At 33.0% G+C, this 19552-nt stretch overlaps 3 protein-coding genes and 1 long non-coding RNA gene across 4 annotated transcripts in view; 2 read left to right on the forward strand and 2 right to left on the reverse strand.

The window, feature by feature from the left end:
- Positions 1–477: 477 nt before the first annotated feature.
- Positions 478–3237, reverse strand: LOC127808235 (uncharacterized oxidoreductase At4g09670-like). Its single transcript, XM_052346680.1, has 2 exons — positions 2702–3237; positions 478–1298 (listed from the first exon to the last, which is right to left on the reverse strand). The coding sequence occupies exons 1-2, from the start codon at positions 3167–3169 to the stop codon at positions 678–680; spliced, it is 1089 nt and encodes a 362-aa protein (XP_052202640.1). The 5' UTR covers positions 3170–3237; the 3' UTR covers positions 478–677.
- LOC127808237 (uncharacterized) lies at positions 1258–15797 on the forward strand. Its single transcript, XR_008024893.1, has 3 exons — positions 1258–1395; positions 1485–1653; positions 15521–15797. It is a non-coding gene; the product is annotated as an uncharacterized LOC127808237 (long non-coding RNA).
- On the reverse strand, positions 14414–18335 carry LOC127808236 (uncharacterized oxidoreductase At4g09670-like). The gene is made up of 2 exons (XM_052346681.1): positions 17874–18335; positions 14414–15174 (listed from the first exon to the last, which is right to left on the reverse strand). Exons 1-2 carry the CDS (start codon positions 18333–18335, stop codon positions 14554–14556), a joined length of 1083 nt encoding a protein of 360 aa, XP_052202641.1. The 3' UTR covers positions 14414–14553.
- The window catches only part of LOC127808234 (uncharacterized aarF domain-containing protein kinase At1g71810, chloroplastic), a 48129-nt gene continuing 46865 nt past the window's right edge, over positions 18289–19552 (forward strand). Inside the window, exon 1 of the mRNA XM_052346679.1 lies at positions 18289–18352. Coding sequence (XP_052202639.1) covers positions 18289–18352 — 64 coding nt within the window. The remainder of the gene's footprint in view (positions 18353–19552) is intronic.

The following is a 19552-nucleotide window of genomic DNA, read 5'->3' on the forward strand; positions in this document are numbered from 1 at the left end:
GTCTTTGTCGTGTCTGATCGGGTCTCTTCCGACGTTGATGGTCGTTGTGGAGGAGAGATGGTAACGATGGCTTTGCAGAATTTGATTGCCACATTTGGTGATGGTTTTGTGTTTTGCCAAATTTTTTATGAATGATTTTGGCAATGACAAGCAACAATCAAGGTGAAAATTTACATTTGGCTTGCTATTATTCGACTTGAGGAGCAGTATAGCAATCCCGTTTGAGTCAGGCTCACGGTTGGCTTATATTTTTAGGATTGTTGTTGTCAAGAGAATGTCACGTACAGCTGGAGATGTGCCCCTCTATTGGCATGTTGCAAACGTCCTTTTTAGCATCACTAATGCTACTTTTATGTTTATTTTGTTTATTTTATTTATTTTCATTTCATTCCATTCCTTTCCATCACTAAACCTGTTTCAAACAAAGCTTAATAGAAGCCAGCCAAGCCAAGGTTGAGACAGAAGGGAAACTTGACAGAATGCAATGCAGTGAAACAAACAGCATGGCATACAGACACCATGGATGTCCAGCTCCAGCATAATAATAATAATAATAATAATAATAATAATAATAATAATAATAATAATATCACAACAGGAACAGCAACCACAAATGGAGATTCAGAATATCACAACAGGAACAGCATCCCACTTCCACAGGAAGTTGGAACTTTGAATCAACTCACAATCTCAACAGCTTCAAATCCTTTCTCTATAGAAGCCTTGACAGCATCCAGAATCAGCTGCGTCTTCCTGCTCATGGTAGGCCACTTTGGATCGGGTTTCAGTCCTCTCTCTTTTATTCCCTTGGCCAGCCTCGAAAACTCGCTCACCATGCGAGCTTCCTGTGGGAGATCTGTCATCACAGTGTGTTCGCGTGCTAAAGATTGCCAACCCGTAGCATGTTCGTTGAACAAAGATTCAGTGGTCGCTGAGAAGGAGGCTTTGTCCTCTTCGAAAGGAATATTGAAGTCTCGCAGATGCAGAGTTCCCTTCGTTCCAATGGCTGTTACATCCGTGGTCAAATTGGAGAGGAACGAGCAATGGAAAGTCGCCACTTTACCCTCTTCCCAATGTAAAGAGGCGCTGCATGACAGAAGCACCCCTGCTTCATTGAAAACGGGGCCACGCGAAGCTATTACCGTTTTAGGCAACTCAAAATCTGCAGCCCAAAGGATAAAACTTGCGCAATACCACCCAACATCACCAAGAACACCAAGAGCATCAAGATCCGGCCTCACGCGGATGTCATTCTTGAGAAAATCAGGGTCAGCAGCAAATGTGAAGCAGCTCTGAATCTGCGGGATTTACAAGAGGATCATTTTATGGAAGAGACGAGCCTATCTATACAAACTGGAAGATTTTTCATCACTTGCATGCGGGGCTTGAAAAAAGGTTGGACTGAAATTGATATTGTGCAATAATTTATTAGTGAAACTTTTTTCCCTACATATTTATAATCACGGGTGCGTTTGATTGGCCAGACTAAACTGGACTACAATGTTACTGTCAACCGTTAGGGGAGCACCAAGTCCCTCCCTGCAAAAGGGGACTAGCTAAAGGGCCCCACAGTAACCAAAATAGGCAAAGGGAAAGAGAACAGTCATGGAATAGGGAGGGGGTGCTTGATTTTGGTAAGAGGTAATAAAAAAGGTTTGATTAAGATGATATGGCGATGTAAAAAAAAGCCAAAGAGAGACTCCAATGAGGAGAGCAGAGGGAACAGAACAGATCTTCAGTAAACAAGGGTGAGGAAAACTAAGGAAAATTTGGTGGGAAACTCTATAAAACTGAAAAGGCATGCATTGGCTTTGTATCAAACAGTAATTAAAACTCTAGAAAACTGACAAGGGACTAAGTTCAGAGTATCAAAAGTTATTACCTACGACAAAAATAAAAAAATCAGATCAGATGATTCTAAATTACCATCATCTTGATGAATGAATCCAATTTCTGTAAACTGGTATCAGAGGAAGAATTTCTTCATTTCAAAAATATGTAATAAATCAAAGAACTAAAATGTATATGCATGTACATGTATCTTTCCATAATCTGCCAGAGATCTAAAATATTTGAAGGAGCCCAAACTACCCTAGTTCATTATAAAAGTGCAAGTACCTTTGTACAAGCATATCAACGACTACATAATTTATCAGTTTCCTCGTATCTTGGATAAGCACGAGGAAAGATATAGAGCAATGTATCCCATGGATATATACACTCAGCAAAAAGGAATCTGAATTCAGCTTTCTTCTTCGTGTTATTGGAGAGCTGTCCGCTTTTAAGTTTTAACCCAATTTTAACATATGAACTCCACAAATAATCCATCAAATTGATCTAGTTTATAGCACATTGGGAAGTTAGATTTTTCAACAAAAGTAAAAATTAAAGGTAAATAAAATGACTTGTACCTAAACGTTCTTCATGGACGACCAAAACAAAAATTAATTTCTTTTTGCATTATCTATTCTGTTTCCCCTAAATTTGGACACCAACCAAAAGAAGACCCAACCAACTTGATGAGTTGATGTCCTTCCTTGGCCTTTTTCATTCACAAATTCAAGTTCCAAATATTGCATAAAATCATCAAATCACCATAACTATGAAAAAAGAACACATATATAGGCAATTTCTCTCTTCGCAAGTGTATACACAAACTGATATGCACGATTAGGACGATTAGTTTCCAAAAAAGGGTTACCGATTTGAGTTGGCCAAAATGCTGAGGATCGGAGACGAATTCCTTCATCTTAGCGGCCCTGGGATGGTGCACCCACATGGTGCTGTCCATGAACTGGACACCATTCGCTTCGCAGGCGAGGGCAATCTGGTCGAACTCCAAGGCGCTCAGAGCCACGGGCTTCTCGAGCAGGAGGTGCTTTTTCTTCTCGGCGGCGAGGACGGCCCACCGGAGGTGGAGGCTCGTCGGCAGGGGAACGTAGACGTCGACGGCGTCGACGTCGGAATCTTCCAGCACCTTCTCGTAGCTGCCGTAGACCTTCGCCGACGGCGGGAAGGCGTTGTCGGCGGCGAATTTCGCGGCCTTCTCCACCGAGCGGCTGCCGACGGCGAACAAGGCGGCATTGGGAGCGAGCGTGATCGCACGAGACACCTTGAGGGCAATGTCCGCGCAGCCCAGGATCCCGAACCGGATTGGGGCTTCGGCCATTGTTGTCGATCCTACAACTGATCAGGAAGGGAGGAGTGAGCGAGCCAAGTGACAGCGATTGCGATACGTAATGCTTCTTTTATACACGACATAATTAATGCCATCCTTATTGACTCTTGGCATATATAAAAAATATAAATTATTTTGACTGTGACCCTCTTTGTTTGTACGATTGAGACAATTGCCAAGTTATGAACTCTATTTTTACCCATCTTTCCTCACAGTCTAGGTGAGTTTTATGCCAGTTTATCAAAATCCCCAGTGAATGATGTAAGATCAGAATGGCCAACATATCCAGCAGTGCATGCCAGGAGAACCAATTTTGCAACAATCCACCATTCTTTGATGGGAACAGCTACGCCTACTGAAAGAACAAGATGAAAACTTTCATCATCTCAAGAGACGTAGAAGCTTGGAGGATTACTGTCACCAGCTTCTAAATACCCACAGTGATAGTAGGAACAAACACCATTCCAAAACTAGAAGAAGATTGGAATGAGTAGCACATGAAACAGATAAAGTTGAATGCAACAGCCAAGAACATGTTGGAGTGTGCACTCAGCCCAAAAGAATACAACATGATCTCAGCCTGTGAAACGACCAAGAAAATCTGGGATAAGTTTGAGGTAACACATGAAGGAACTTCTATAAGGTAAAGAGGTTGAAAATAAGAATGCTTAAACATGATCATGAACTGTTTTTAATTAAGCCTGGTGAGACTATTAAGGACATGTATACTAGGTTAAATAACATTGTTTCTAATCTCAAAAAACTAGGAAAACCTATTTTCAATGAGGATATATATAGTAGAAAAAAAATTGTAATACTTTCCTCATGAATGGCATCCTAAGGTCACTGTTATTCAAGAAGCACAGGACCTTGAAAGGTTATCTCTAGATGAACTCCTGGGGTCTTTTATGACTCATGAGCCGTCTATGAGAAGTCAAGAAGAAATTGCAAACATAAAAAATAAAGGAGTAGCCTTAAAAGCATCTAAAGATAATATTTCTGAACTGAAACTGAATCAAGTGATATAGAAGATGCTGCACTTGTTGCTAAAAAGTTCTATAGAAAATTTAAAAGAAGTTTTCTAGACATTTTTGCAAGAACGGATTTAAGAAAGCTGACAAAAAGGATCAAAACCAGGAAGTGAAATGCTATGGATGTGGAAAGCCAGGCCACATCATGCCAAAGTGTCCAGAAGGTAAGAAGGATGAGAAGTTAAAGGACAAGAAAAAGAAGAACAAAGTTCTAACATCTTGGAGTGATGAGGACACATTATGCTCATTAGAAGATGAAGCCCATGAGATTGCAAATCTCTGTTTGATGGCCAAAGAAGACTCAAAAGTAAGTAACTCTTTTTCTGATTTATCTTATTATTCTAGTGATAGTGAAAATGAAAATAACTTAACCTTTAGGAAATTATGTAAAAACCTTCTTTATGATTTAGAAAAGTCAAGAGATAAATTCAAGATTTTTGAGAAGGAAAACTATGCTTTGCAAGAAAAAATTATTGTTTTAGAAAACGAACTTAAGGATTTAAAGTTTGTTTTGACAAAATTTACTGCTGGCAATACTATCTTAGATAAAATTCTCGAGTCTCAAAAATGTTGTTATGATAAAGCTGGTCTAGGATATAATAAAAACAATAACAACAAAGCTTTTGGAAATTTGGTTAAGGCTAAAGCAAAACAAAAAGACCTAGGACCAAAATGCACCAAATGTAAAAGCTATGGTCATAGGATCCTTTTTTGTCCTATAACAATGGGAATCCTATATAAGATTAAAAAGATTTGGGTTCCTAAGGAAGAAGTAAAACCAACTCCTAAAAAGATTTGGGTAGTAAAGAAAAAGGAAATAGTAGGAGGATATGAGCCTAATCCATTGGACCCAAAGTCCTTGGGTACCAATTCAATTTTTATTCCTTGTAGTCCTTGTGCCTCAAAGCAAACAGCTCGAGGGTCAGCTAGTATATTGATAGTGGTTGTTTCAAGGCACATGACTTGGAGACAAAAGCCTCTTCAACATGCTAGAAGAGCACTATGGCAGCCATGTCACATTTCGCGACAATTCTAAAGGTAAAATAGAAGGTAAATGTTCAATTATTAGCAATTCTATTCACACTTATATTTTTTATGTTAATGGCCTTAAATATAACTTGTTAAGTATTAGTTAATTGTGTGATAAAGGATATAATGTGTCTTTTAATGAACATGAATGTAAAGTAGTAGATAAACACACCAATGTTGAAATTTTTAGGGGCAAAAGAAATGGTAATGTATACATAATTGACATAGGAAAAATGAATAATGACACATGTCTTGTTGCTGTAAATAAAAATGAGAATACACTATTGAATATGATATTAGGACATGTTAGTATGCATCTTGTATAAAAAATAATGAAAAAGGATTTAATAGATGGTCTACCTAAAATGAACATAGATAAAAATAATTTTTGTGATGCATGAAGGGAAAACAAATTAGGACATCATTCAAGTTAAAGAACATAGTATCAACCTCTAGGTCACTTGAACTTCTTCATATGGATTTGTGTGGTCCCATGAGAACACATAGTCTAGGAGGAAAATCATATATTTTTGTGATTTTTTATGACTATTCTAGATTTACGCGACAATGTTCTTAAGAAATAAAGATATACCTTTGATGAGTTCATAAAACTATGTAAGAGAATTCAAACCAAAAAAGACTTCAAAATTTCTAGCATTAGGAGTAATCATGGAAAAGAATTTGAGGACATTTCTTTCAAATCTCTCTCTGATGCAAATAGGATATCTCACAACTTTTCAATTCCTATAACTCCTTAGCAAAATGGAGTTTCAGAGAGGAAAAATAAGACTGCATTTTTTTTGTTTTTTACTTTTTAATTTTTAATTTTGAGTTTTGAATTCATTTTTAATTTTTTATTTTAATAGTCTGTTTTTAGAAAATTGAAAATGTGTTCTCTTTGTCATTTTAAAAAATTATTTCTCAAAATAGAAAACTAGAAAATGCGTTCTCTTTGAAATTTTGAAAATAATTTTTTAATTAAATTTTATTAAATAAATTTAATTATTAAAAAAATTAAAACTATTTAATTTTAAATAAATAAATAAATTAACTTGAAAAAAAAACAATAAGTGCGGTCATAATGTAATTATAAATATGAAGCATTAAAATAAAAATTAAAGACATGAACTGATATTACATAATGTGATTATAAATGATAAGATTGCATCAAATTCAATAGTAAGTGAGATCCGATTACAAGATTTAATATAAATACTAGAAATAAACATAATTTAAAAATTAAAATAATAAAATAAAATTATATACTCATGTATCTGTCTTTTGAAACTCATTCCGCATTTGTGTAGCAATTTGATATCTGAATTGTCCCATTTGAGCTGTTTGACCTCTGTTTTAAAAAATTGTTTCTTAAAATAGAAAATTAGAAAACATGATTTTTATATAATTTTTTTTAAAAAAATTATTTTATGATATTTTATTCAATAAATTTGATTATTAAATGATAAAATTAATTCATTTTAATAAAATTTTACTATTAAAATAAAATAATAAATTTGATAATTAATTAATTTTAATAATTAATTCCTTTTAACAATAAATACTAAAATAATAAATTTTACTATTAAAATAATAAATTTTAATAATTCCTTTTAATAAAATAATAAATTGCTGACATTGTGATAATTTATATTAAATATTATTATACATAATATGTATAATATACTTAATAATATGTTATACATTATCTTATATTTTAATTATAATATAGATATACTATATTTTTAAAATTTTAAATAAATATAAAATTTTATTTTTAAAATTTAAGAATAAATTTTTCTTCTTTTTTTTTACCTTTTCATTTTTAAAGCCAAAACATGAAAAATGAATTATGTTTTCCATGTTTTGGACTTAGAGATTGTTTTGGTTAAAAACAACCAAAACAACATTTTATTGTTTTGAGTTTCCTTTACAAATTTTTTTCTTGTTTTGAAAAATGTATTTTTGAAAATAACAAAGTAAACGCATTTTTTATTATTTTAAAATACTAAAAACTAAAAATGATATGAAAACAACAAAGAAAACACAATCTAAGTCTTTAATGGAAATGGCAATAACCATGCTATATGAGAATTCCTTACCAAGATATTTTTGGGCTGAAGCAATTAACACTGTTTGCCATACATGGAAGAAGCATGGACAAAACACAGGTAGAGGACCACAAATTCTTATACCCTCTTTGTCTTTTTTGCCTTTTGTTCATGGTGAGAACATAACACAAGTAGGGGACCATGGATTCACAAATTTCTACAAGCTTCACCTAACACATATCATCAAAAACTATGATTAAAGTGTGGCAATATATTGTATAAAACAAAACAACCTATATGCAATTCTACCAAGAAAGAGAAGCCAGGTTAGTCAAGTGAGTATTTTGGCGTACGACCTAGAGAGAGAAGTCGATGCCTAGTAGTTGTTGATGTTTGCCGTCATTGTAGATTCCATCGCCATCGATTTTGTCGTCGTCGAAGCCGTGTGTTGATTCCGTCACCGTACAAGTCGTGCCTTGATTCCTAACATAAATCGATACCTAGCAAAAGCTATGAGTCAATTCTATTAGTGTCAATGTGGTTCTCTTTTCTTGGCCGTCGCTGTCACTTTTCGTCTCCCACGCATTCATCACCGTTGTTGTCCGTTGATTGATTTTCTCTTCTCTTTTGAAACCCTAAGTAATAATTGTTGAGTATTTTATCCACAAGGCCAAACGACATGCATTAATGGATCAGTACAACAAAATGACATTGTTTTGCTAATGGATCAGTATTTCTAGTTTGCATGGTCCAATCATTGATACCGAAAATTTCTACAATAAATTGGGTAGGTCGCTAGTATAGTTCCCTATCCACGATTCTGCTATTTATTGGAAAAATATAGGATGAATCCCCGAGAGAGGTAAAAATAGAAAGGGGAAGTACGATTTGAAATGCTTTTCTTATGTACAACTACAAAATAACAAAGATTATGATTGGATTAATATCAGTAGATCATTTGTCAATCATTCATTGAATGATAAATCACTATAAGTGACGGAGATAAGCGATTTAACTAACGAAAAATCTAATATTTTAAAATTGTATCTAGAATGACTGGAAATGTGGAAACAAGACCCACATCAGCACACCACCTCAACCACCACCTATGTTGGGGCATACACCTGGCCAATGAGAATAGAGATACTCGATTTTCAGAAAAACTCACTAAATTGATTATAAAAGCATCAAACTCGATTTAGTTTTAAGAAAATAGAGTTTTACATAACATACTCGAGCAGGAGCTCATGATAGTCAATTGGATCAATTCATATATATACTCGACTGATTTTTAAAAACATACTAAACAATATTTGATTGATTTTGAAAGCAAACTTTACAAAACATTCAACTAATATGAGCATATACTCGATTGAGTTCTTTCAAAAGATTTTTTCATATTTAGTCAATTTTCATAACGATTTTCTTACAAGCTTTACAACATACTTCAGTAATACAAAATCATACTTGACTATTTTGAAAAATATATATATAAGTATGAGTTTTATCAAGCATAAGAGTATTATAAAATGTTTTGGAAATCATCAATAAACTAAATTTATTGATAATATATTTTTCAAAAACTATTTTCTCAATAAATCAAAATATAAATTTTTCAACAATTACCTTCATAATTTATGAAAGAGTATTTTTATTTTCACATTCTTTTCATTTCTCTTTATCTTTGTGAGAAACTACTTTCATTATTTGAATTTAATCTTGTAAAAGCTTCTCAAAGTGTATAATTGTAATCTTCATTTCTCTTTTTTGTGGTTCGTGCTTAAGCTCATGAAAAACACAGGGAAAGAGGTTCTAGTTGCTCCTTATAAAAATTGTTTATATTTATTCATAGTGGATTGTTGAAATCCTTATAAAGAAGGCAAGAGAGTGAAATATGATGAGTGACCTAAATCATTACAAAATTCTTGTGTGCTACATTAGTTTATTTTTATTTTTCATTACAACTTGTTAAAATCACAACCATAAAATTTGATCTTTTAAATCTCATTCTCTTTCGATCATATTTGCATCATAATTTTTTTTAATCAACAAAAGTTAAGACTACGTTCTTTTTGCTGTTTTCAAGTCATTTTTAATTTTTGATTTTCTAAAATAATGAAAACGCGTTCTCTTTATTATTTTTAAAAATGTATTTTTGAAAATAAAAAAAATATGTATATATATAAAGAAAACTCAAAACAACAAAAAGTTGTTTTGAGTGTTTTTATCCAAAATAAACTTTAAACTCAAAACACATTTAGTTATTCGTATTTTATTATTATAATGGGAAAAAATATTATAAAATTCATTAACTTTAAAATGTATATATTTTTTAATAATATATTAATATTAAATATTTCTAATTTAGTGAATAATCAAATTTATTGAATAAAATATTATTAAAAATTTATTTTTAAAATTTCAAAGAGAACGCATTTTTTAATTTTCTGTTTTGAAAAATAATTTTTCAAAATGAAAAAGAGAATATGTTTTCAATTTTCTAAAAATAAACTATCAAAACAAAAAACTAAAAATGAATTCAAAAGTACTCAAAATTAAAAAGTAAAGAGAACGCAGTTTAAAGGTTTCAATAAACTCCCTTTTACTATCTTTCAAATGTTGTAAAAGATCAAATAGTTTTCCTTAGACAAAAAGATCTTTAATTCCAAAAAGTTTTTGAAACACTTAATTCACCCTCTTTTGGGTATATATTTTTCTTACACCTTATTTGAAATTTGATTCTAAAAATAATTGTGAAGTGTGGTTTTTATGTTTTTAACATATATCTAATTTTGAAAATTAATTTATAAGTATATTTATAAATTATACAAGTATATATTATAAATATAATTATATATACATATAAATTGTGTTAAGTATATTCTTAATAATTTTTTTGAATTTAGTTACTTACATTCCAACCCTGCTGCTGAGTTACTGAGATGGGGCATGCATGCCTCGACCTCACTCCATTGTCAACCCTAGCTCTACTATCGTATTGAAATTATTTTATTTTATTTTTTAAAAAAATAATTTCTATGATTCAATATATGAAAGAGGGAAGAGGCTTTTTTTTTTTTTTCAAAAACACATATTAGATATTGTCATATCGATTGATTGATCTAAATTTGATCGCATCGAAATCGAAACCCAAATTATTGAAGAAATAAAAAAGAAAAGTAAGAAGAACACAAAATAAAAATAATTTTTTTTAAGAAATAAAAAATACATTTAAAAATAAGATGGGACATAATGATACTAAAAAAGTATCATAATACATTTGTAAATCTCAAATAACGGTTTGACCTATTATATGACAAGTAGGTCCAAATTGATTAGGTTTAATAGTTTGTAAAATTAGAGCTTTCTTGCAAAACAATCAGTCAGATTGCTTGAGGTGAATTTGTCAAAAACAAATTATATGATGTTTAAGTTAGAAAAATTATGAAATATTTAAAAATAATTCAATGACAAGAATTAATCCTATTTTATTTTGGTCAAATCTATATTTTTGTTTTTGTGCTTTCATTTTTTTTTTTTTTGGTATGACCATTCGAAGTTTTCGTTGTTTCAATTATATCTACAAATCATGTATTTTCAAGTCAATTGCATATCTTGCCAAAATTGAATTAGAATTAGAATGTGCAATATATGCAAGACAAAATGCTCAAATTATCCCTCGATCCTCTACAATCTATCTCCAATAAACTTTCATTGTTGACCACCATTTTTGCCACAACTTTTTCTTTCAGTGGCTAGCGACGACTGGAATGCAGATAATGAAAAAAAAAATGGATTAGGACGAAGAAGCAATTGACAATAAGGCAATGGAAGTGGCCGGGGACAAGTACAAATGATGGGGAGAACTTGTTTTGATTGTCGAAGAGAAAGAGAGAACTGAGAAGACATTGGAAAGAGTCGAGACGTTAGAGAGAGAAATTTTTTTTAAATTTTTACAATCTTCTATCACATGATATAACACTCTCTCATTGGCCTAGCAAGTGAATTTTTATTCATGTTACTTTTCCACAACTGCATGTTATTTATGTATCAGTTATTATGCTGGCAAGATATGTAATTGATTTAAAAATTTATAATTTATGGGTGTATTCGAAACAACGAAAAATTTAAATAATCATAAAAAAAAATATAAAAGTACAAAAACACTTTAGATCATTTCATTGCCTACTAGTCAAAATTCCTTCATACTTTGCCAGTGCTTATACCTGCCAGAAAACAAAGCCATAGCTGGCCAAATTCCCCAAATTCTCAAGGAGCATGTCACAATTAGGGATTGCCCTTCAATTGATGTGTTGTCATTGTCTTTTTCGACCAGGTCAGTGTTATTGGATCATGGGCATGTCACAAAATTATTTGATAGCATCCTTTGCACTCCCACTTTTAGTTTTATTTTATTCTCAATGTTTAATCATTTTTTTTCAAGGAATTTAAAAACATATATTAACTTAATTTGAAAATAAAATTTATACAAATTGTGTTTTGGATTTCTCCTTTTTGATTGGAAACTATGAGTTGAGGAGTCCAAATGCCATTTGTTTATTTTCCTTATTTATCCTCTTTGATTGATTGATAGTAACAACTTCCAAAATTTGAGACTCACATAGCTAAGGGGAATACTCCAAACAGCCCATGTGCTTTGACCTTTAGAACACACACGAATTTAGTTTATGATCTTTTTCATTTTTGTTTTTTGAACTTTTATTTTGACATGTAAAATTGTTATGTTTAATAATCAATCTAAGAAAATAGGCTCTAAGGATATCAAGTGAGCCCATCAGGATACCATCGGACATGAGTCAGCGAAGAATAGGTCAAACTTATCTCCAATTTGTCCATCGATAAATTTGGATGAGTGTCCAAAATATTCATCGAATGATACGACCTTTCTAATATTCTCCTATCTATAAATAGGAGAATCACTTCCTTTGTTAAGATACATTCAAAACTCTAATATTGTTGCAATCTTTACTTGCTTTCAATGATACAGCCTTTCTAATATTCTTCTATCTATAAATAGGAGAACCACTTCCTTTGTTCAGGTACGTTTAAAACTATAATATTGCTGTAATTTTTACTTATTTTCAATATCTAACGCTCATTTAGAGATTGACTTAAGTATTGAAGAGTTCCCGCGGGACACTCGGCCACTCCTCTAATTAATTTTTTTCCTTATAAGTGACTCGCAATTAGGGCACCTATATCAATATCGATACATTCTCTCGTACTTAAAAAATTTATTGTTATATTTGGGTAATAACAAAAATGACACTTTATATTAATATATTATGTCTTAATATTAGTATGATATATAATATAATATATTTATGTATAAGTATCACTATAAATATTAGAGTATACAGATCGCAGTTCTAATTTATCAAAGCAGATGCATAGAAAAAGACAACGGGAGGAAAAATAATTGGGATGCCCCAAAGCAGAAGGGGACAAGGGCGGCTACGAAGGCCAAGAGATATTGACTTAAATAATGTTACATAGATTTTACTCTAGGGGCAGTGACCTAGACATTTGCCTAACCCACCACCAGGGGTTATTTAAGTTCAATAAACGTTATGTTATTTAATGTGAATAATATAATATTTTATATTTTTTTTATATAAATTATATAAAAAATATTATTTAGATTGGGATGCTGGGATTAGGAGGGTTAGGTGAATCATTAATGTGTCTTAGATTGGTTTAACAAATATTAAATATTAAACTAGAGTATATTTAATGAATTTTTAAAATTTTCCTGTTAAATTGAATGATTTTGTTATTTTTTTATAATTTATAAGATTATATAAAATAAATTATATTGAGCATCTTTGAGATTCCATAAAAAGATAAGAGAGATGGCTGACAGTTGAGAAGTGATAGAAACTCTTCCTAATTTTACAAGTCTAAGTTAAAAACGTCTTTTATTACTTAGGAGCTGTTTGATTTACTTTTTTTTTTTTAAGGGTTTATAAGTCTTTATACTTATAAATTATGTAAAATTTAAAAGTTAAATAGTATTTAAGTTGATAACATATTTAGATAAATGTGATTTAAGTTGTTATTTATATATTTATATGTTTGGTTTGAAAAACTAATCAATTATCAAAACTTAACAAAAAAAATAAAAATTAACATGTTACTGAATAATATAAATAAAATTTATAAAAATATTAATTTTTAATATAAATAAATTATAAATTGATATTCAACTGATAAAATACTTACAATTATATATTGATAAATTATGTATAATTATTAAAAAATATATTAATACAATGAATATATATATATGTATACATAAATAAATGGGGGATAATGCCAATGATGGAGGTGATGATGGAGAAGGTGGTGGAAAATAAGGACATAGGCAGTAGACGACGACGACGAACATGGAGAAGGCAACTATAGAGGTTGGAGACGACGACCACTCGGGATTGGTTTGGAGGTAATGGTTGATGGGGATAGGAATGGGCTAGAGGCAATAGTTGATGACCACCATGGAAGAGATGGAGACAACGACAGTAACGAAGAAGTTAAAGAGAGAGCGATAAAAGAAGACAAAGGGATAAAAGGAAAATAGATAGAATTGTAAATATCTGAAATATTTTAGGGTAAATTTGTAATTTGCTTAGTCAACAAAATAAGTTATCAAAAGTTTATTTGAAAAAGTTAGAAAGAAACTTATTAAATAAGATACTAAAATAATTTCGTTTAAATTTTTAATATCTTAAATTTTTAATAAATGTATAATAAAATAAACAGCTAAAAGGAGTAGCTTATAAGGGTAAAACCCCAAGCCATTATTAGTTAAAGGTTATTTTATACTTGTACCTGCTCATCTAGTCGTCATGATGACTATCATGGAGTCGTGGTTGGCTTATATTTTTAGGATTGTTGTTGTCAAGAGAACGTCACGTACAACTGGAGATGTGCCCTCTATTGGCATGTTGCAAACGTCTTTTCTAGCATCGCTAATGCTACTTTTATGTTTATTTTGTTTATTTTCATTTCATTCCATTCCACCACTAAACCTGTTCAAACAAAGCTTAATAGAAGCCAAGCCAAAGGTTGAGACAGAAGAAAACTTGACAGAATGCAATGCAATGCAGTGAAACAAACAGCATGGCATACATACACCATGGATGTCCAGCTCCAGCATAATAATATTAATATTATCACAACAAACATCACAACTAGAATATCACAACAGGAACAGCATCCCACTTCTACAGGAAGTTGGAACTTTGAATCAACTCACAATCTCAACAGCTTCAAATCCTTTCTCTATAGAAGCCTTGACAGCATCCAGAATCAGCTGCGTCTTCCTGCTCATGGTAGGCCACTTTGGATCGGGTTTCAGTCCGCTCTCTTTTATTCCCTTGGCCAGCCTCGAAAACTCGCTCACCATGCGAGCTTCCTGTGGGAGATCTGTCATCACAGTGTGTTCGCTCGGTAAAGATTGCCAACCCGTGACAAGTTCCTTGAAACAAGATTCAGTGGCCGCTGAGAAGGAAGCTTTGTCCTCTTCGAAGGGAATGACGAAGTCTCGTAGATGCAGAGTTCCCTTCGTTCCAACGGCTGTTACATTCATGGTCAAATTGGACAGGAACGAGCAATGGAAAGTCGCCACTTTACCCTCTTCCCAATGTAAAGAGGCGCTGCATGACAGGAGCACCCCTGCTTCATTGAAAACGGGGCCACGCGAAGCTATTACCGTTTTAGGCAACTCAAAATCTGCAGCCCAAAGGATAGACCTTACGCAATACCATCCAGCATCACCTAGAACACCAAGAGCATCAAGATCCGGCCTCACGCGGATGTCATTCTTGAGAAAGTCAGGGTCAGCAGCAAATGTGAAGAAGCTCTGAATCTGCAGGATTTACGAGAGGATCATTTTATGGCAGAGACGAGCCTATCTATACAAACTGGAAGATTTTTCATCACTTGCATGCAGGGCTTGAAAAATGGTTGGACTGAAATTGATATATTTTATTAGTGCAACTGTTTTCCCTAGATACTTATAATCACGGGTGCCTTTGATTGGCCAGACTAAACTGGACTACAATGTTAATGTCAACCGTTAGGGAGCACCAAGTCCCTCGCTGCCAAAGGGGACCGGCTAAAGGGCCCCGCAGTAACCAAAATAGGCAAAGGGGATAAGAACAGTCATGGAATAGGGAGGGGGTGCTTGATTCTGGTAAGAGGTAATCAAAAAGGTTTGATTAAGATGATATGGCAATGTAAAAAAAGACCAAGAGAGGCTCCAATGAGGAGAGCAGAGGGAACAGAACAAGTCTTCAATAAACAAGGCTGAGGAAAACTAAGGAAAATTTGGTAGAAAACTCTTAGGTATATTATGGGTTATAAGGGCCTCGCAAAGATATTGCCATAAAAAATATCACAGGCGAGCTATAATTCCATGTAGTCAACCCCACATTGTGAGGTTAAGACTTGATATGTTGTTGTAATCAAAAGATTACCAATCGAGAGGAAACTTACTGGGACAGCCTCATGGTTACTGAATGGGCAAAAGGGAGGTGAGTTATTGCCAAATGGGGAAACATCTCTATCTCCCTCCTTGAAGGGTAAAGTTGTGGTGATCTCATAGGTTTCTTCCCACTTTTTGGTATTTAAGCTTTAAAGATCCAGCAACTAAAATTTCTGAGTTAGTAATCAAAAATACTAAACAAATAGACAGACAGCAGGGAAGAAAAACTCATCCTGCTCATAAATAGACAAAACATACAGCTCAAAAGCTTCAATAAGAAAGTGGACAGTCAAAATAGATGGACAGATCATATCATTGCAGCAGAAGACTAACAACAGCAGAACCATACGGTGATCATTACTAGCTCACGAAAAAAGAAAAAAAGGTCATAGAAGTCAAGTAGTTTATGAAGAAAACCTAACACTCTGAAATAAACAAACAAAGTTCTGGATAAGGCATTAAATCATGTAAGCGATAAAAAGAAAGAGCAGGTGAAGAAAGACAGAATTTTTATAGAGAAAGAGATGACGTTACCAAAAGTTTCAATTCCAGGCATTAAATTTGCAGATGCACAGCCCAAAGCATAAAAACCTAAAATAATCAACAGATGCAACAGGTTCTAAAAAACATCAATTAACTGGTCCATTGGTAATCCATGCAATACGTAGAGGCAGCTGTACAATCAAACGACATGGTATACACCAAGGCACATGGTATTTCATTTTTTTTCCAGAGTTGACATGTCTAAATATTTCTTCTATTGCAAAACATAGAGATAACTGTAGCAACATAAGTTGTGATTGAAGTTTGATTTATCATACACATCAATGTCATGCACACATTCTCAAGAAGGATCTCTAAATCAAAAATATATGCTGGAAATCCCACTGCTATGTTGACAAAAAGGGTCAAACCATATGCACATGACACTGAAAAACCTAAAGGCCATGACCTTTGTTTGAGGGAGTTTCTATGTCATAAGGCATGCATTGGCTTTGTATCAAACAGTAATTAAAGCTCTAGAAAACTGACAAGGGATTAAGTTCAGAGTATCAAAAGTTATTGCCTACAACAAAAATAAAAAATCAGACCAGATGATTCTAAATTGCCATCATCTTGATGAATGAATCCAATTTCTGTAAACTGGTATCAGAGGAAGAATTTCTTCATTTCAAAAGTATGTAATAAGTCAAAGAACTAAAAAGTATATGCATGTACATGTATCTTTCCATAATCTACCAGAGATCCGAAATGTTTGAAGGAGCCTAAACTACCCTAGTTCAATATAAAAGTGAAAGTACGCACAAGTTTTTATATGCATATGTTTGTGTACAGGACTACAAGTATGATTCAGTGAGGGATTGCATGCAAAACAATACAATTAAAGGGCAATCTCCAAGGCAAGAGGGAAGAATAAAATGGCCATCTGGAAGAACTAAGATCAGTAAGCTACAAAGGAAAAAAATGCATAAGATTTATTTTCAGAGAGCAGTTTTTGTTTGCATATCAACGACTGCATAATTTATCAGTTTACTCCCATCTTGGATAAGCACGAGGAAAGATATAGAGCAATGTATCCCATGGATATACTCAGCAAAAAAGCATCTGAATTCAGCTTTCTTCTTCGTGCTATTGGAGAGCTGTACAGCTTTTAACCCAATTTTCCCAATAAATTTCTACGCTTAACATGAACTCCGCAAATAATCCATCAAATTGATCTAGTTTATAGCACACTGGGAATTTAGATTTTTCAACAAAAGTAAAAATTAAAGGTAAATAAAATTACTTGTACCTAAACGTTCTTCATGGATGACCAAAACAAAAATTAATTTCTTTTGCATTATCTATTCGGCTTCCCCTAAATTTCGACACCAACCAAAAGAAGACCCAACCAACTTGATGAGTTCATGTCCTTCCCTTGCCCTTTTCATTCACAAATTCAAGTTCCAAATATAGTATAAAATCATCAAATCACCATAACTATGAAAAAAGAACACATATATAGGCAATTTCTCTCTTCGCAAGTATATACACAAACTGATATGCACGATTAGGACGATTAGTTTCCAAAAAAGGGTTACCGATTTGAGTTGGCCAAAACGCTGCGGATCGGAGACGAATTCCTTCATCTTAGCGGTCCTGGGATGGTGCATCCACATAGTGCCGTCCATGAACTGGACACCATTCGCTTCGCAGGCGGCGGCGATCTGGTCGAACTCCAAGACGCTCGGAGCCACGGGCTTCTCGAGCAGGAGGTGCTTTTTCTTCTCGGCGGCGAGGACGGCCCACCGGAGGTGGAGTCTCGTCGGCAGGGGAACGTAGACGGCGTCGACGTCGGGATCGTCCAGCACCTCCTCGTAGCTGCCGTAGACCTTCGCCGACGGCGGGAAGGCGTTGTCGGCGGCGAATTTCTTGGCCTTCTCGATCGAGCGGCTGCCGACGGCGAACAAGGTGGCGTTGGGAGAGAGCTTGATCGCTCGAGACACCTTGCGCGCAATGTCCGCGCAGCCCAGGATCCCGAACCGGATTGGGTCTTCGGCCATTGTTGTCGATTCTGCTACTGATCAGGAAGAGAGTGAACCAGCCAAGTGACGCTGATTGTGCTCCATAATGCTCATTTTATATTCAACATCTTGTCAATCATTCAGGCAAATCTTTTACAAATTATCCTCTCAACTTTAATCTATTATATGGAACATTTTAATTGCTTAATAGATTAATATATACTAATATACACTTAACATAATAATAAATTAAATAAATATTTTTATTAAATTTTTAAATATATAAATTATTTATTTATTTACATCTACGTAACAAATGACGTAACTCACATATATATATATATACACATATATTAAAGCCATAATTATTGACTCTTGGCATATATAAAAAATATAAATTATTTTGATTATGATCCTCTCAATTTGTACGATTAAGACAATTGCCAATTTCCACACTCATATGATGAAAAATTGTAATTATCAGTCTTTTGAAGGTGTATTCTTGATGCACAGCTGTCACTATTTAAACGTGCATTAATTCATCTGGTAAGAATATCGTTATAATGGTCATTGTTGAGTGTTCAATTAGCATTTCCCTAGCATTGAAAGAGAAAATTGATTTTGGAACTTTTTACAAACTCCTTAATTAACTATTAATTACAATAATAATTAAATCCCTGAATTGTCATATATATAGATATATATACACACATGATTTATACTTTTCTAATAAACAAATTCATAATAAATATAATTTTACGATATTTATGTTCTAATCTAACATACTTATAGATTTATTTTAAAAGATATATAAGAATAAAGTGATTTTATGAAAAAGTTACATTTATTACACACTTATAAAGCTCGATATGAGTAATTTATTAATTTTATATGTTTAGGGCTCATTGAAATATTAAAAAATATGGTATCGTGTGTCTTATCTAATTCATTTCTTAAACTAATATTTGAGGTCATTTTTAGTCTAAAAGTTAATAGTTGGAAAGTGCATGAAATGACATGCCATTTAGAGAAGGATTACGTATCTTTAAATTAGAGTTTGATTGGAAATTTGAGGTAATTTACATGCACAAGGTTAGATATTTTGTTTAGAGTTAGATTAATAAGTTGGTACATAGAAGCACCAACGAGCTCATACTTAATGATTGCGAAGAGAATACTACATTATATCACATGTATAGTTTAGTATAGGCTATATTATTCATCACAAAACTTGGAGTTTGTTGGATATAATGATA

This window comes from Diospyros lotus, chromosome 8 (genome assembly GCF_014633365.1).
Source record: "Diospyros lotus cultivar Yz01 chromosome 8, ASM1463336v1, whole genome shotgun sequence".
Classification (NCBI taxonomy): domain Eukaryota; kingdom Viridiplantae; phylum Streptophyta; class Magnoliopsida; order Ericales; family Ebenaceae; genus Diospyros; species Diospyros lotus.

Bases quoted from the DNA above. Each gene is read 5' to 3' on its own strand.
- LOC127808235 (XM_052346680.1), bottom strand. From the start codon at position 3,169: ATGGCCGAAGCCCCAATCCGGTTCGGGATCCTGGGCTGCGCGGACATT. The intron at 1,299-2,701 runs GTAACCCTTTTT...TAAATCCCGCAG, and splicing joins ATTTTGGCCAACTCAAATCG to ATTCAGAGCTGCTTCACATT.
- LOC127808236 (XM_052346681.1), bottom strand. From the start codon at position 18,335: ATGGCCGAAGACCCAATCCGGTTCGGGATCCTGGGCTGCGCGGACATT. The intron at 15,175-17,873 runs GTAACCCTTTTT...TAAATCCTGCAG, and splicing joins GTTTTGGCCAACTCAAATCG to ATTCAGAGCTTCTTCACATT.